Below are 14,799 nucleotides of genomic sequence, written 5' to 3' on the forward strand. Positions count from 1 at the left end.
AAAATTCCCTAGCACGACCTTGCACCATAAAACACGGTCAGTCCTTAGTTATGTAACCGGGAAATCCCCCTTAACCAAGGTCACCGAATGCGCTTGAATAATTTACAAGGTTATAGGTATCTGAAGGCCATTTTGATTGCAAGATTAAATGTTTTCGTCATACGTTTTGAAAAACCCGCGTTTCTAACACGCTGTAAAAGTGATCGTTTCTATTGCTGGTTAGTATTCGGCTATCTTTCTGCGCGTTAACACGTACACAGGGTCATGACCTTTGACCAGCATCCTCCTCCTTCACCGGAAGGGGATAATTTCTACTCTCGTTTGTGGGATATGCCAATTTGTAGGGTTGGATGTATAATATTTTTAATTTGGTTTCTTTGTGTGAAATGTTTCCTTTAAATTCTCTTTTGTTTTATTCCTAGGATTATTCTATGGGTTCAATAAATAAATATTTAACTAAGAATTTGAAATTATTTCAAAACTAAATAAAATTCTCTTATGTGACAAGAGATTTTTATGCAACTTCAAGTCATATACAAAGTACTAAATTTACAAACGGAAATTTGCTTTGTTCCCGTATTGATTTTCGGATACGAATGAAATTACTTCCTTAAAATGTGAAATAGGATGTCACGGTAGCAAATCCGTATTAGTATTACACTTTTAGCTCAGTGAAGGGGTGCTCATTGTCGAAGCTAATCCTGTGAGTTGTAAAGCCACTGTAAAGCATACATGGGAATGACACTCGTCTTCTCCGCTGCTCTATTAAGAAGTAATCCGTTTTCATTCCTTTTTCATTGTTCAATGAACGAGAATTAAACCTCTTTATATTTGTCGAAGTAAAACGTATTCCGCACCGCGAACTTTTCCTCTTTTTAGCATTAAATAAATATTTAATCACTTAATTGGGCCAAATTGTTGTCCATATATTCCCATAAAAAGACAATCCTAATAAAAATATTCGTACGGTTTTCCCTTACCAAGACTGTGACCCACGTATACCCACGCTATTCAAAAATATCCCAAAATTCACAGTGTTTCGGCACTGTCTCAGGTCTCTGTCAGTAATCTCAAAAGTAACTGGTTTTTAACGTCGTATTTGGTAATGTCACAGAATTTTGGGTACACTTTTTCCCACAACTGGTCATACAGGCCAATTTAACAATTTTGACAGTTTCTGTCCCAATCTATAGTTCGTTATTATTTGTTCATAACAAAATGGTAAAACATTAGTATTACATTGAATTGATATCGCCGTTTTATACTTACCTACGTACAATCCTGATCCCACATCGGATAGCTTTCTTGCCATATTTACATTTGGGGGAATGGGATCGTCCAAAATATCGCACATTCGTAAGTCCGACGCGTGTTCGACGAGTAATTCGACCATATCACCAGTTCTATCCATTATGGCACAGACTTCCTCGAAGGAACGATCGATCAACGAAATTCCTCCCCATTCCAATACACGGTCGCCCTGTTGCAATCCGCCCTTTTCCGCAGGTCCACCGGGTACGGTCCATACAATGTAGGCGAATAATCTACCATCCAATCCGGTTTTGCCACCTACGACGCGCATGCCGAAACCTCGTGCTGAAACAGGCGTTAGCGACCTACAATCCTAGCACGGCAGGACTTACTCCTGTGAGCCTTGTCCGTAGGATCGCGTCGCAGGATCACTCTTTTCTGCGCAGCGGGTCCTGGCGTTGAATCAACGTCGTGTATGACGATTCGGATCGCTTCGGCGTCTATCGAAGCTTGCCGCCTTGGTATAGCCTCGAGATCTTCTAAAGCAGGGGTCGGGCGTGGGGTTACTAACGGCCGCAAACCCGAAATCTCCGGCCTGCGAAGACGAAGAGCTTAAAATGAAGGTCCCGCCCGAACAAGTACTCACAATTGGGATCCTCTCCTTCTCATCCGTCTATCTTCTTCCGGAGTTACTAGAGATGTCGGTCCGACGTCGGGACTTTGGGGACTGACCGGATCGGGCACTATCGCTCGAAATGACGCTTTCCGTCCCAGCGCGGGTGAGGGTACGTTGTTTGCTCCAGGTGCCGAAAATACATCGTATGCAGACGCACGTCTGGGCATTGGAGTCGGTAGACTTAATCCCGCGTCTTCAGATTCTTTTTTGGCTGTCGGCTTTACATCTTCTCCATAACTGTGTTGCCTTGTAACTCTCGATGCTCTACGGGAACGAGTGGCTTCTCTAGGCGGACTATTCGATCTAGAATTTACAGCACTTCTAGCACCACGATTTCCTCTGCTCCAATCTTGCTCCGTCGCTCCTTTGTTGTTACCGCCCTTTAGCTGAAAGTAAAAGAAGGAGTTGGTACAAATCGCTTTGAAGTTCTAATACCTTTTCCAGCTCCTTGAGCGATGCCGGGGAAACGTCGGAATGTCGACGTAACTCTGGACTACGCGGCGGAGCTAAACCTCCACCGGATAAGGTGGCCGATAATCCACCTCCGCCGCCTAGTCGTGCCTCTGAATGTCTACGTTGCAATTCCTGTACGGGTATATCTAGCAAACTTTCTGTCGAGTCTTGCGCTATTTGCGGTCGGGACTGTAACTTTCTCCTGCATACGCTGCATTTCCAATCGTCCGGTTCTTCGTCGTCCGGTTTCTTGCTGTAACTGGCGCAGTCTTCGCACACCCGCTGCGTACATTCGGAACACGTTCTATTAAATTCGTCGGGTTTAAATGCTTTTAAACAAACTCTACATGCACCCATACGGCTCGGTGGTTTTGCCGGTTCCGTCGTTGCCGGTGTTGGCGGTTTTTCTTCGGCCGATGGAGGGGGCGGTTCCGGTTCTTGATTAACTGTGGGACGTGGAGATATTTTTGTTACTGGAACAAAAAAATAACGGTTAACTGAAAATTTAACACTTGTTGATTTAGAGTGTAATAAATCTCATAATTTTTTGCTAAAACCGGATACTGAAATTACACGCGATAGAAGGGGTGTTCACACCATAATATCTTTATTAAAATCTCGACAAAAATAATACGTTTCTCATACACCATTTGCCGCTTTGTTTTGTGATCATTAACACGAAGGCATTTTTGTGGGTATAATAAAATAAGTAAAATGTTAAAACATGCCATATTTGCACGAGATACTGCGATATATTTGACAAAATGGAGCACTCAACAACGTGATTGCTTGGAGGGCATTCCCTAACGTTAACAGGAGAGCAATGGAACATACCAGAATAGTCATAATAACAGGTAATGGTCTTCTTTTATAAACTTAACAGGCCTTCTTATGAAGATTAATTAAGATCATTCTTTACCCCACGTTCCACCGACTTTCTATCTCGCTTCCAATGCATAACGCACAGTGCAAAAAAGAGACCAATTAGGAGTTCCGTCTTCAAAGGCCAAAAATTTACAATCAATACGTTGACGCCCTCTTCACGCAAAACAATGGATATTCGATGATGTGAAATTATTATCCACTCTATAAAATCAGAAACAATAAAATAAAAGGACCATAATTTTATATAGGTAGGTATAAATTTTAACAACTTTGTTTATAAGTCGTGCTAAAGAAAATGTGTTCTAAAACCGTTTATTTCAATAACTTACTCTTAAATTAAGTAAGATGTTTCGACATTTCGATATAAAAAGCGTTTCTGCACGCTTACCCCTATATTGCTTTTCGAAAGAAAATGATCCAGTCTTTCCTGCTATATATCTAAAAACGACCTAGTAACGGAAACTACTAACTTATTTCATTTTTCCGCACATGACAAGGTATAGATGTCGAATCTTCTGCAATTTAAAGGGAATTGGGTTTTACACATTGTAAAATTTTGAGACTGAATTGATAAAATTTTGAGACTGAATTGATAAACAATACGGCTCGGTAATGAAACTCATCGACGAAATTGAGTTACAGTAACTTCGAACAAGTTTAAATTACGTGAGGTAATTTCCTACGTGAGAATTCAATCATGGACACAAACTAAATTAGTTCATTCATGAAGAAATAGTGTTACTTCCACAATCGCATAATTTCATACATTTACCCTAATGATAGACTGAGAAGGTTAGGCTTAAAATAATTACTAATCGGATTGTTACTTATACGGCTCAGTAGACGGATCAAACTTCCCTATCTGCACTGGAGCATCAGAAAATATGGAAACCTGACATAATCTCGGTGTCTACACCCTTATTTGCAACCAAGGATGGCCGAAGGTTCTTTAGAAACCATGCGTGTATAGAAAAGCGTGATGACTATAGCAAATTATGGTATGTCACAATCGCGGAGAGCCAAGTTCCACCTATGAACGAGTTGGGAATTTTTCAATTCCGTACCTATGTCCATTGAGGAGACTTTAAATTTTGTTTTAACACCAAACATTTTCTATAAACCTCTATACAGTTAACTGCATTATCGGTTCTATATTATTCGAGTATTGTTTTTAGTATTAAATATCTGTTTATTTGAAATTCTCAGTCCTTTTCATAAAATAAGGTGTTACCCATCTATAAGAAAACTGTTTAAGTTATGCCAGCAGTATACAGTGCGTTGAAGATAATAATTAATGAACAGTGGGGCGCGACGAAAAAGGCAAATTTTTTTAAATCTTCTTGTAAAAAAAAGTTGCAAGAAGAGTAGACTAATAACCTGTTTTTTCAAAATTTAAAAAATATTGTGTCACGCCCACATCAGAAAACTGATAGGTATGACTTCACTATTGACTCACAGAAAATTTGGTTAATGTATTTCAATTTCTAGCCTCGGCCCCGGGGGGTTAAAAATGTAAAAATGCATTTATCTGCAGCTCTTCGCTTAATTTGAAACTATTCAGATAAAACTATTAAATTGTGTTGAGTTCCAAATTAACATAGAACTCACGACGAGGAGGTGGCCGCATAGTAGTAGTAGTAGTCCACCCTCCCGCCACGATATTGCACATACACTTACTAAGTTACTCATTAGTTTTCCTCCTCAAAAAAGCTAAATATTGACTTTTGTTCTCAAACGAAGGCAACATTGCTCTTACTTTTCTCTAGTGTTCACAACTTTGGAAGATGCTTCAGTCACTAGTTTTACGCACCTTTCCACGATTTATGTGTGACACGGAAATTAGGAAATGCATTTTTCCTTGTTGAAGCAATACTTTTCCACTAGTTTTTTGTAATTGGAGGCTCTGTGATAATCGTACTGCTACGAAACAAGTCTATTAGGCAGATATAGTCAGCTGCTTCAAAGTTTATTGCAGGAGGAGGGGAGAGGTAGGGGTAGTTGAAAGCGAAAAGTGTGATACAGTCACGTGAAGAGTTGTTGTCCTCATGTGCTTTTATTGTGACTATTGGGGCTGGTAGAGCAGATAAGGTATAACCGTGGGTATACCGGAACTGAGCCCTTACCCTAAGGTGAGTGACCGGCACATAACTACAGCTTTATCACACCAGTAGGATTAGCACAGCAGCGATACACATGCACTGATAGGACTTTTGCCACCCAACGTGGGCGCGTGGAGTATTATCCAAAAACTCAATGCTCAAGACTCAAGACTCGTAACGTAAAACTTGAAATTCAAGTTTAAAAACTCAATACTTATTCAAAACTGAAGAATCAAACTCGAGACTCAAAGTCCAAACCTCAAAACTTAAGACTCAAACCTCAAAACTCAAGACAAGAGAGACCTTAAAAACAGAAAATTGCTTTACACACTCTAAAAGCTCCTAAAGATTTCAAAATCCCTTAATATTTGAAAAGTAAGTCTGACTATTATAAAGTACTTGACTAAAAACAATTGAACGTCATTGGAAATTCGTGGAAACACTAAAAAAACAATAGTATTGAGAAATCCTAAGGTCTCATAAACTTTCTTTGAGACTATTACCAACCCTTAACGACGGATAAAAAGCTTTAAGAGTCTCCATAACCGTCCAGTCTTTTCCAAGGCCCTAAGAAGTAATTTAGGGGACTTTTATAAACTCTTTAAGGCTTTTGCAACCCCTTAGAAGCTATTTAGACCCTTAAAGACTATGTAAAGGCTAAGACTGCTTACACATTGTTGATTTTTAGCTGCGCGAAGAACTGTGGCAGGCTCTAAATACCACACCTTTAAGGTGAAACAATTAGTGATACATAAAGGACCTTAGACACCAAGTCCTTGGATGATCTTACAGTTTCTTAAACCTTGAACGCGTTGACTTATTTCAGGAAGTACAAGAAAGGATAAATCGAACGGCAATTAATAAAAAAATTATAGATCTAATAAACGGAATACATACAAAAAACAGACATCATTAGAGGGACTCACAATATCTACCTTAAAGGAAATAAAGGAGGCGACAGGCGTAAAGCACTGGAGGGCAAAGAGAAAACGCTACTGCGGGCGACCCACAACACCCGAGACGATCAGCTAAAAATAATCATAGACAAAGCCAAAGGGGTTGCAACGGATCAGTGGGGGATAAGGGAAAAAAGGGCCACTTACTAGATACGAGATATTAACCGGATAACGAAAGCAGAAGAGATTAGGAGAGCCGTGGAGGTCCTGGGGAAAGAGGAAGTTGATAAAGTTGATTTGTCAAAAATTAGGGTAGCCAAAAGCGGACAGAGATCCGATACACTCAGAATATCAAAGGAGTGGGAAAACCACTTCGACATCATACTAAGGTTATGAGGTTGGAATCACGAAGTGTAACATGCAAAAAGGGCGGAAGTAAAAAAATGTCAAACATTCTGGGGGCTCATTGGAAGGAATGTGTACCCATGAACGCACAGTCAAAAATAGATGCCCAAAATGTGACGAAGAGGGAAGATTATGTGTGGAGTTCGGCAGGGATCGGTGCTTGGCCCCACCCTGTGGAGCATTTTGTGTAATATGGTCCTGAAATGCCAATCGGAGCGCGCAATTTACCGATGATTTGGCTCTCATTACAATCGGGAAAACGGCTTAAGCTGCGAAAAAAATTCCGAGCACGCTTTAAAAAATGTTTATATTATGTGGATGGACAGAGACTTAAATTAGCAGCTCACAAAACAGAGGCGGTTTTCTTATCGTGAAGAAGGAATGCGGGTGACGTAATCAATATCTAGACAAAAAGGTGATTTTTTTCTACACCTAGACGCAACTTCGATAGTCATGAGCGCAATAGAGCGTTGTCATTGTCACTCGGTATGGTAGGAAACCATGAAGATGTCTTTGTTCAGACAAAAGCTCCTGGCGGTGCAACTGAGAGTATGTCTCCAGATTGTAAGCGGGTACAGTTCAACGAGCGCTGATACGTTCCCCGTGATGACCGGCAGCATCCCTTGGGATCTCGTAGCTTAAGAGAGGTGCTGTATCTAACTATCTACGAAGGAACGGATCCGAATAAAGAGAGAACAAAAACAATGGAAATTTGGCAACAGAGATGACAGGAGACAGAAAAAGGTAAATGGTAATGACGTTTTGTAGCCTTGTTCTAGGTGCGTTTATATTTTTTTCAGTTTTGTAAAGCTTTATTGTTATCACACCAATAAGTTATTAATCGCCCTGTGATGGATCAGAAACGTCAAACTTAACGTGCAGGCTAATTGCCAAAAAAACGTTATTTTGCGTTATTTAGTGTAGGCCAAATTACAGATAACTTAAGCGTTAAGTTTAACGTTAGTATGATACATCAAAGGGCTGATTATCATTATTACCTGAACGTTTCGATGACGGTAACTTGGAGAAAAATGGACATCGAACTCGAATAAAACTGAAGGCTAATCCTTTTATACTCATAGCTATCACCATTACATAGTAATTTCAATGTAACGAAGGGATTATGCAAGAGGACAATAACAAATTAATCGACGTAAATGTATTTATCGCCGTCCATTAGAGGACTCATAACGAATTAATGCTGTGGGGAGTTTGCAAAATTAACTTCGCGAACCCTTATATCATCACGTAATTGTTGAGTTAAAGGAGCCGTGACTTTATGGTTTTACTCGGGCCCAATTCTTGCGCAAAGTGATCAGATGTATAGAATGTAACTTAATTAGTAGATAATCGTTTGCTAAAATTACGATCAGGGATGCTGCGACATACGTATGGGTTGCGTAAAAATGTGTCTGCGGACCCTGTGTGACAATTAATTCGGTCGGAGGTAAAATAGGCCTCATCGTTAATAAATAATTGTCAGACTTACAAATCTCTAGGTTTGTTTAAAGTGGTGCATATTTTATCCAATGCGGAACACGCTCGGTACATAACATCGAGGGGTTGCATTCGTGATGTACGTTTAAAATCCACTTAATTTGATTGACACTACCATACCTGTCATGCCCCTTTTATAACTCTACGTGCTAACGACAAGGTACACATTTTCATTATAGTCTATCGATCTGGACCACAACCTGTTTAAATTATTGTGATTCGGATATCAAATACTTTGCACAGAAGAGACGACACCCACCCCAACCCGCACAGTCATAAATAAAGCAACAGTTTATAATATTAATGGTTATGTAGGATGGCCCGGAACTGTAGCAACTTCAAATTTCTACCAAAACATGTTCTCTTCTATATTTTAAACATTAAAAATCTCGTCACAGAATTCGATTATGTTTCAAAATTATTGAGGGACTCTCCAGAAAGATTAGAGCTTTAATCAGAACTTCAGGGTAATCATGCAAAAAAGTTACTTAAAAGCTTTCCGAATCCCGCTGCACAAGAAAATCTGTTTTGGATTATAGTTAGTGCATAAGTAAAAATTCTCAATCTTTTTCTTATTGTAAGTCCGTCTGATCTGAGTCCATGAATTAGATAAATAACAACATTGGTAACTCGGATGGAAGATGTCGCTGTCCAACTTAACTAAAACTTTGCGGTAGGTGTATCTTTTATGATTTACTTGACATTGTAGTCCCAATATAAATTGGTAAAGTTTTATTTCATTTTGGGCGTGTAAGAAGCCCTAGATTTATTATATGAAGGTAATGTAATACTTCACCCCGAGCTTCACCCTGATTCAAGCTAATGCTTTTGTTATCGAATTTGGATTTCCTGCTGCATTCATGACACTGAATGTATACGTAGATATATGGATAACGTAATTACATCAGTACGACATATTTGCGATCGGAAGTAGGTATAATCAAGCATAGCCTCTTCGAGTCACATTCGTATCGTTAGACAAAAATGGGGGGAGGGGGGGTTGTTAGCTTTCATAATACTCAAACTTTGGTTATTTATTCCAAGCAAGCAGCACGGCTCTAAATGAGACTTTAATTCATGCTCTCATTTTAAAATCATGTCAACTAAAAATAGAAAACAGAGGTGTGGAAGGGTCACGAAAACTATTTTTTTGCTAATTTACGATGTGGAAACAAATACCAAACCGTACTTTGATTGGCCCAGTTTGCGTGCGTTTCCTAGACAGAAATGATGCTAGATAGAAATAGAAACGCATTATTTTTTTATTTTGTTGGATTGGTACCCACTCGCTTTTTTACTGTCAAACGGTATGCCGTCAAATCAAACTACACCTAACCTGTAAAGTGTAAATAACGTAACGAGGAACTTGGCCGATCTTGTATTAAATTCCGATTAATTTTGAATGTATACTCCAAAGAAGTAAAACTTTTTTAATTTTACTTAGCGTAGTAAATAATATGCCAGCCAGTAATACCATTCTTGCTTACTTTTGAACTCCCTTCTCGGCCAGCCAGTTTTCCAAAATTTTGTACTCCCCTCGTACTTGTACTTTCGATTTTACAGGGCAGTAAATTAAACGTCGCTTCATTGGCAATCTCTTGGATCTCTGGTGAGGAGGGTACAAGAGACGTGTTTGTCATCCGTATTCATCATACTTCCGGCAGAAATGAATTATGACCAAATAATTAAAAAGTTTGAAGTTTGAAAATAAGGAATCAGGTTAGCCAACGTGAAAATAAATGAATGTGTCTATAACCAAACATACACGTGAATGATAGTTTAAACAATTCCTAAACAACGCCTACAAGGCAATATTTATAATTTGTATAATTTATTAATTTAAAATAAAAGTCGAAAATAGAAAAAAAAGTATAAAAGCACACGTGTCATTTGTCTACCTTGTCGCAAAACTCGGCTTGCCGGCATTGCCGCTACGCGGCTTTATGGCGGCAAATAACCTTCGTGCGACAATCTTTCGTCAAATGACCTTGTACTTTAATATAGCTATTTCTACACCCGAAACAGCAATTTTTTATGAAACAATAATTTCTTGGCAATTGTAGAGATGACTGCGAGAGGAAAAAATCAGTATTCCAATTCTTTAGAGAAAAGCATTGTGTTCCATAAATGGCTTCTTCATGAGAATATCAGAAGAAAAAAAAAACATTTCGCGGAACGGGTTTCAAGTTATTAAAGGAATTTTGATTTGTGAAAATTGCCGGTCGTTTTCCTTATACAACGCATCGCCCTCGGTAGTGACTCATTTTCGAAACCTCTCAAAGTTCCAGTTTAATTTCGTCGTTCTCACATCGTTAATCTAATGATCGGAAGTTCATTCACATTTCAAGCCGGCCGAAGGCGATCGTTTATTTTTGTTTAGAGATGTATTGGAATTGTTCGCCTTTCCGGTCGATCTCGTATTTTATAATAATTTTGGAATATCTGCGAAACGTTCGCAATTTGTACGTGAGTTTGCAAAAACGCGACCTTTCAAACACATATTTGCGAAACCGACGTAGTAGGGTTAGGTAATGATCGTTATGGAAAACCTGCAATCATTTGTGAAAGTCCCCAGCTAAAAACAATCTTGGTTATAGGCGACTGAAAATATGAATCCATTTGGTTGTGGCAAACCATTTAGCTAGGTGTAGATTAGATGAAACAATGAAAGATTCTCTACACTAGATAGACACCGCCTGTATAAATTTTAAATGCTCACCTTTGTCCGCAGGATAAGTCGACAGAGTCAATGTTTTTACCACAATAGTATCAATTATTTACTGCATTTACAGGCACGATATTAAAACAATGACTTCTTCTATCGATCAAGCGCGGCCTTGTGTAGGCGTATCGCATTCTTTCGCTCTTCTCCTCTAATTTAAATCACATCCCAGAACAATTGCAAAATTTATTTTTATTTATTATTTTTAATATTTTTTAGTAGTCAATAATAAACCAAATTTTAAAAAATTATCAAGACAAAATAAAATAAATACATTGACATAGAAAAGAAAGCGTACTGTAACGTAAATTTAATTACGTGAGTTATTTATTTACAATTAATTTACAATAAATTTATGACAGTCTTGAAATGAATTGTGTTATAACAGTTAAAATATTATTTATCACTTAAATATACGCAATTTATAACAGTGCGAACTATTTACTACTTTGGCATTGAAATTGGAACTGACTGAAACACAATTCGAATTGCTTATATAGCATACACCCCTGTTTCTCGAATGTTTTTGAACACCACCAAAGGAGTGTTCTAGAATGTTCTCGAACAAAACACGTCATATTTCCCGGAGAGAATGCGTCGCATTGTTACCACCGTAAATACAAACGGTCACATCCGCTTTCGTTTCATATCGTCGATGACTAATCTTTTATGGCGCCTCGATGTCTATCGGAATTTCTAAAATTTTCGCTACATAAACTTTTCACCTTTTAAAAAAAATGCAGAGAAATTCTTATACTCACTCTTCAGACAGTACGAGTATAATATATAAGTACGTAGTTATACAGGGTTTCCGGGACCGATCTATAAGAAAAATCTGAAAATTTCAGAATCGAAAAAGGGTGAGACAACGGATCATAAAAATTGCATTTTAGATGGTTTAGAACTTTCATCCATTAGGGAGTTTTGTTGGGTGGTAATACCCCCAAGTTTTAATTTAAATATTGCAGCTTTTGTCCATGTTTCACCTGAAACCCATTCCCGGTCTTATACCACTCGATTTTCTTTCTTTTGGGGGTTTGCAAAAATTAGAGTGTTTAAAACAAATCGAGAAACAATAAATGATTTGAAGAAACCACCCACATCACTAGGGATCTACGTTAAAGGGTTAAATGTCGTTGATCTTTAATGAGCATTTTTGATTTTTCAGATAATGTTTTGCTCGCTCCTTTTTTTGCGCCCCAAAAATTCCAGCGCCCTAAGTTCCGGCCAGGGTCCCGGTTTTGTGGTGAAATTTGGATTTCTTCTTTAATTTCTTTCTCGGCAACCATAAAAGTTACAAAGAATAAGGGTGGCACGTTTTTGAATATGTTTTCGGGTATGCCATCCGACTTTTAAAATTCTTTTTCAAAATTCAAAAAAAGGCGCACCGCTACTTGGAGGGTGAAAAAAAAATCTGATTTCGACGAAATTTGGTATATGGGGTTTTTGAAGATGAAAATCACAAATCTGGAATTACTTTACTGAGAATTCGAAAAAAAAGTGCCACTGACTGCAATTCTTTCCCGGACTACGAAAATGGAAAGAATTTCACTGAATTTGTTGTGTTCATACCCTGGTACATACATATACTTGATAAGGAACAACATTGTCTAATTTACGAAAAATCGTAAGAAGTAAGAAAAAATCGAGTTTTTTAGATCACCCACCCACCTAGCACTGGTCTTCAGTTTTAATAATCTTTATTGTCCAAACAGGTGTAATACAAAACCCTAGAATAGGACAAAATTATAAGTGAGAGAGTAAAAATTAATGAAGTAACTAACTCGTAAAAAAAAATAATAACTAAGTAATATAATTAAGAATGATAGGTAATGGAGTGTGAAAAATATCTACATGACTTGAAATATCATTATAGTGATAACACATTGTATAAATCGGTGAGCTTTGTCTGATATTGGTTCTACATCTTGGCAATTGAAATGTGATTTTATTCCTAGATGAGGGACGTGGTATATAAAATTTTATCGAGTTATGTAGCAAATTGCAGTCAGTTAGGTTGTGCACAAGCTTATATAGATAAGTAACAGCCATTCGCCTTCTCCTAACTACTAGCGGGACAAGATCAAAGTTTTCTAGCATAATTGCCTGGGGGTAGCCTCTTTCCGGGTAGTGACCATCCTTGCGGAAACACATATATTTAATAATTCTCCTCTGCACATGTTCGATGTCATTTTCGTACTTTTTGTACAGTGGACTCCATATGATTGCTCCGTATTCCAGTTTAGGTCGAACCAATGTTGTGTAGAGAGATTTAATTGTTGCGATGCTGGAAAATTCCGCGCTGACGCGTATAACATACCCCGCTACTTTCATTGCTTTATTTACCATGTCATTAATATGAAACGCAAACGTTCAACATATTATCAAAAGTGACGCCTAAATCTTTGACCATGGTGACTCTATTTAACGTTTCGTTGGCTATTGTATATGTATAACGAAGAGGTTGATTTTTTCGTGAGTATGACACCACTTTACATTTAGTAATGTTTAGGTTTGAGTTAAGCCACGAAATTTTGTTGACAGAATTTTGTCTGAAACAGAAAGATAAAAAGATAGTGAGAGAGAATTTTCGTTGCGTTGCATCTGACCTGTTACTGTAAAGAACCTTTCGAGTAATTAACGAAAATCTTAAAATTAAACCACTTTTGGAATAAGGATTATAGTTTCCAGAATAATTTTTCCGCTTTTCATTTTTTTGTTATTTTGCAATATAGCTAGTATGTGTATATCTATCATTTGTATACAATTCTAGATCATTAAAGAGCGCAAAACCCAAAATACACTTACACCTATTCAAGAATAGTCCCTTATTATTGCAAGCAATTTATCGTATGCGTAGGTAAAGATTCATTAAAAAATATAAGGGTGTATAATACAATACAGGACCTGAACACCCTCTAGAAGGGGAAGTATTTTCCAGACCGCCATAAGTACTTCTAAAAGTTTGTAACGCCTGACCAACCATACTACCATCTAACATTAACTACAGTATTATAGGTTCTTTATAAACCTTTTCCTACCATTGGTTGGGATTTCTCTGTGGAAAGAGTACTTAGAAGACACCGAAAAATACCATCAAAATCATAATTCTTTATTTTCCTCAGCATAACGAGTCTTTCTAAGGTCTGTATGCAGTATACTGGACACTATATACTGTGATTCATGCGCTATTATGTTACAATATTAATATTAAATCTGAAAAGTTACCAAACCATGCAATGTAACGGTTAAACAATGACAGTGTATTTTTCAAAATGTGGGTTCATTGTTAGAAATAACTGCATATTTACCTTTATCTTGGGCTGTTAAAAGGGATGATGATAGTGTCTGCTTAAGTTTACCGAAGGTGGTGCCACTGTCACCTCCATCGGTGGCCGTCCCTCCATCAGTTGGTTCAGCAGTCACCATCTAAAACAACAAAAGTACAGTTGGTGGTTGCATCAGCAAACTAGATTGTCGATATACAGAAAATCAAGATGCTAACCCCTTTTTGGCCAATTTCGACATATTTTGATCACCATAACAAACGCAACTGCTGAAATGGATTATGTTTACAACCCCCTCTGCTCTACCGTACGGGAGATATGGGTTGTTTACGTTCAGACTTCCGTAGGGTAGGGTTACTTATCAAAAGCGAGAAAATTGAATGCTTGGCTCACGGAAGGGTTCAGGAGCGGTGCCAACAATTTCGCGGTAAATTAAGTAAAAACCAGTGAAGTTTTTAATTTAAGAAACAAAATTTCCGTGAATTTCTTTCAGTAGCTACGATGCAATTTAGAGCTAAGACCAGCAGCTGTAATCTTCATCGCCGGACTATTATAAGGGAAAGTAATAACCGCAACTGTAGTCGTCGGTATGGCAAGTATTGCTGAAACCAGAAAGTCTACGTGAAAA

The 14,799-nt window shown here is 38.0% G+C and overlaps 1 protein-coding gene across 5 annotated transcripts in view; it reads right to left on the reverse strand.

Annotated features, from left to right (window-relative positions):
• Window positions 1–14,799, reverse strand: part of LOC116173317 (regulating synaptic membrane exocytosis protein 1) — a 159,843-nt gene that overhangs the window by 28,766 nt on the left and 116,278 nt on the right. For all 5 annotated transcript variants that reach the window (XM_031490699.1, XM_031490697.1, XM_031490698.1 and 2 more), the window contains 5 exons: window positions 14,196–14,313; window positions 2,363–2,853; window positions 1,898–2,313; window positions 1,644–1,846; window positions 1,270–1,596 (listed from right to left, as the gene is read on the reverse strand). In XM_031490699.1, the coding sequence (XP_031346559.1) occupies window positions 1,270–1,596; window positions 1,644–1,846; window positions 1,898–2,313; window positions 2,363–2,853; window positions 14,196–14,313 (1,555 nt within the window). The remainder of the gene's footprint in view (window positions 1–1,269; window positions 1,597–1,643; window positions 1,847–1,897; window positions 2,314–2,362; window positions 2,854–14,195; window positions 14,314–14,799) is intronic.

This window comes from Photinus pyralis, unplaced genomic scaffold (genome assembly GCF_008802855.1).
Source record: "Photinus pyralis isolate 1611_PpyrPB1 unplaced genomic scaffold, Ppyr1.3 Ppyr1.4_LG6, whole genome shotgun sequence".
NCBI classification, from domain to species: domain Eukaryota; kingdom Metazoa; phylum Arthropoda; class Insecta; order Coleoptera; family Lampyridae; genus Photinus; species Photinus pyralis.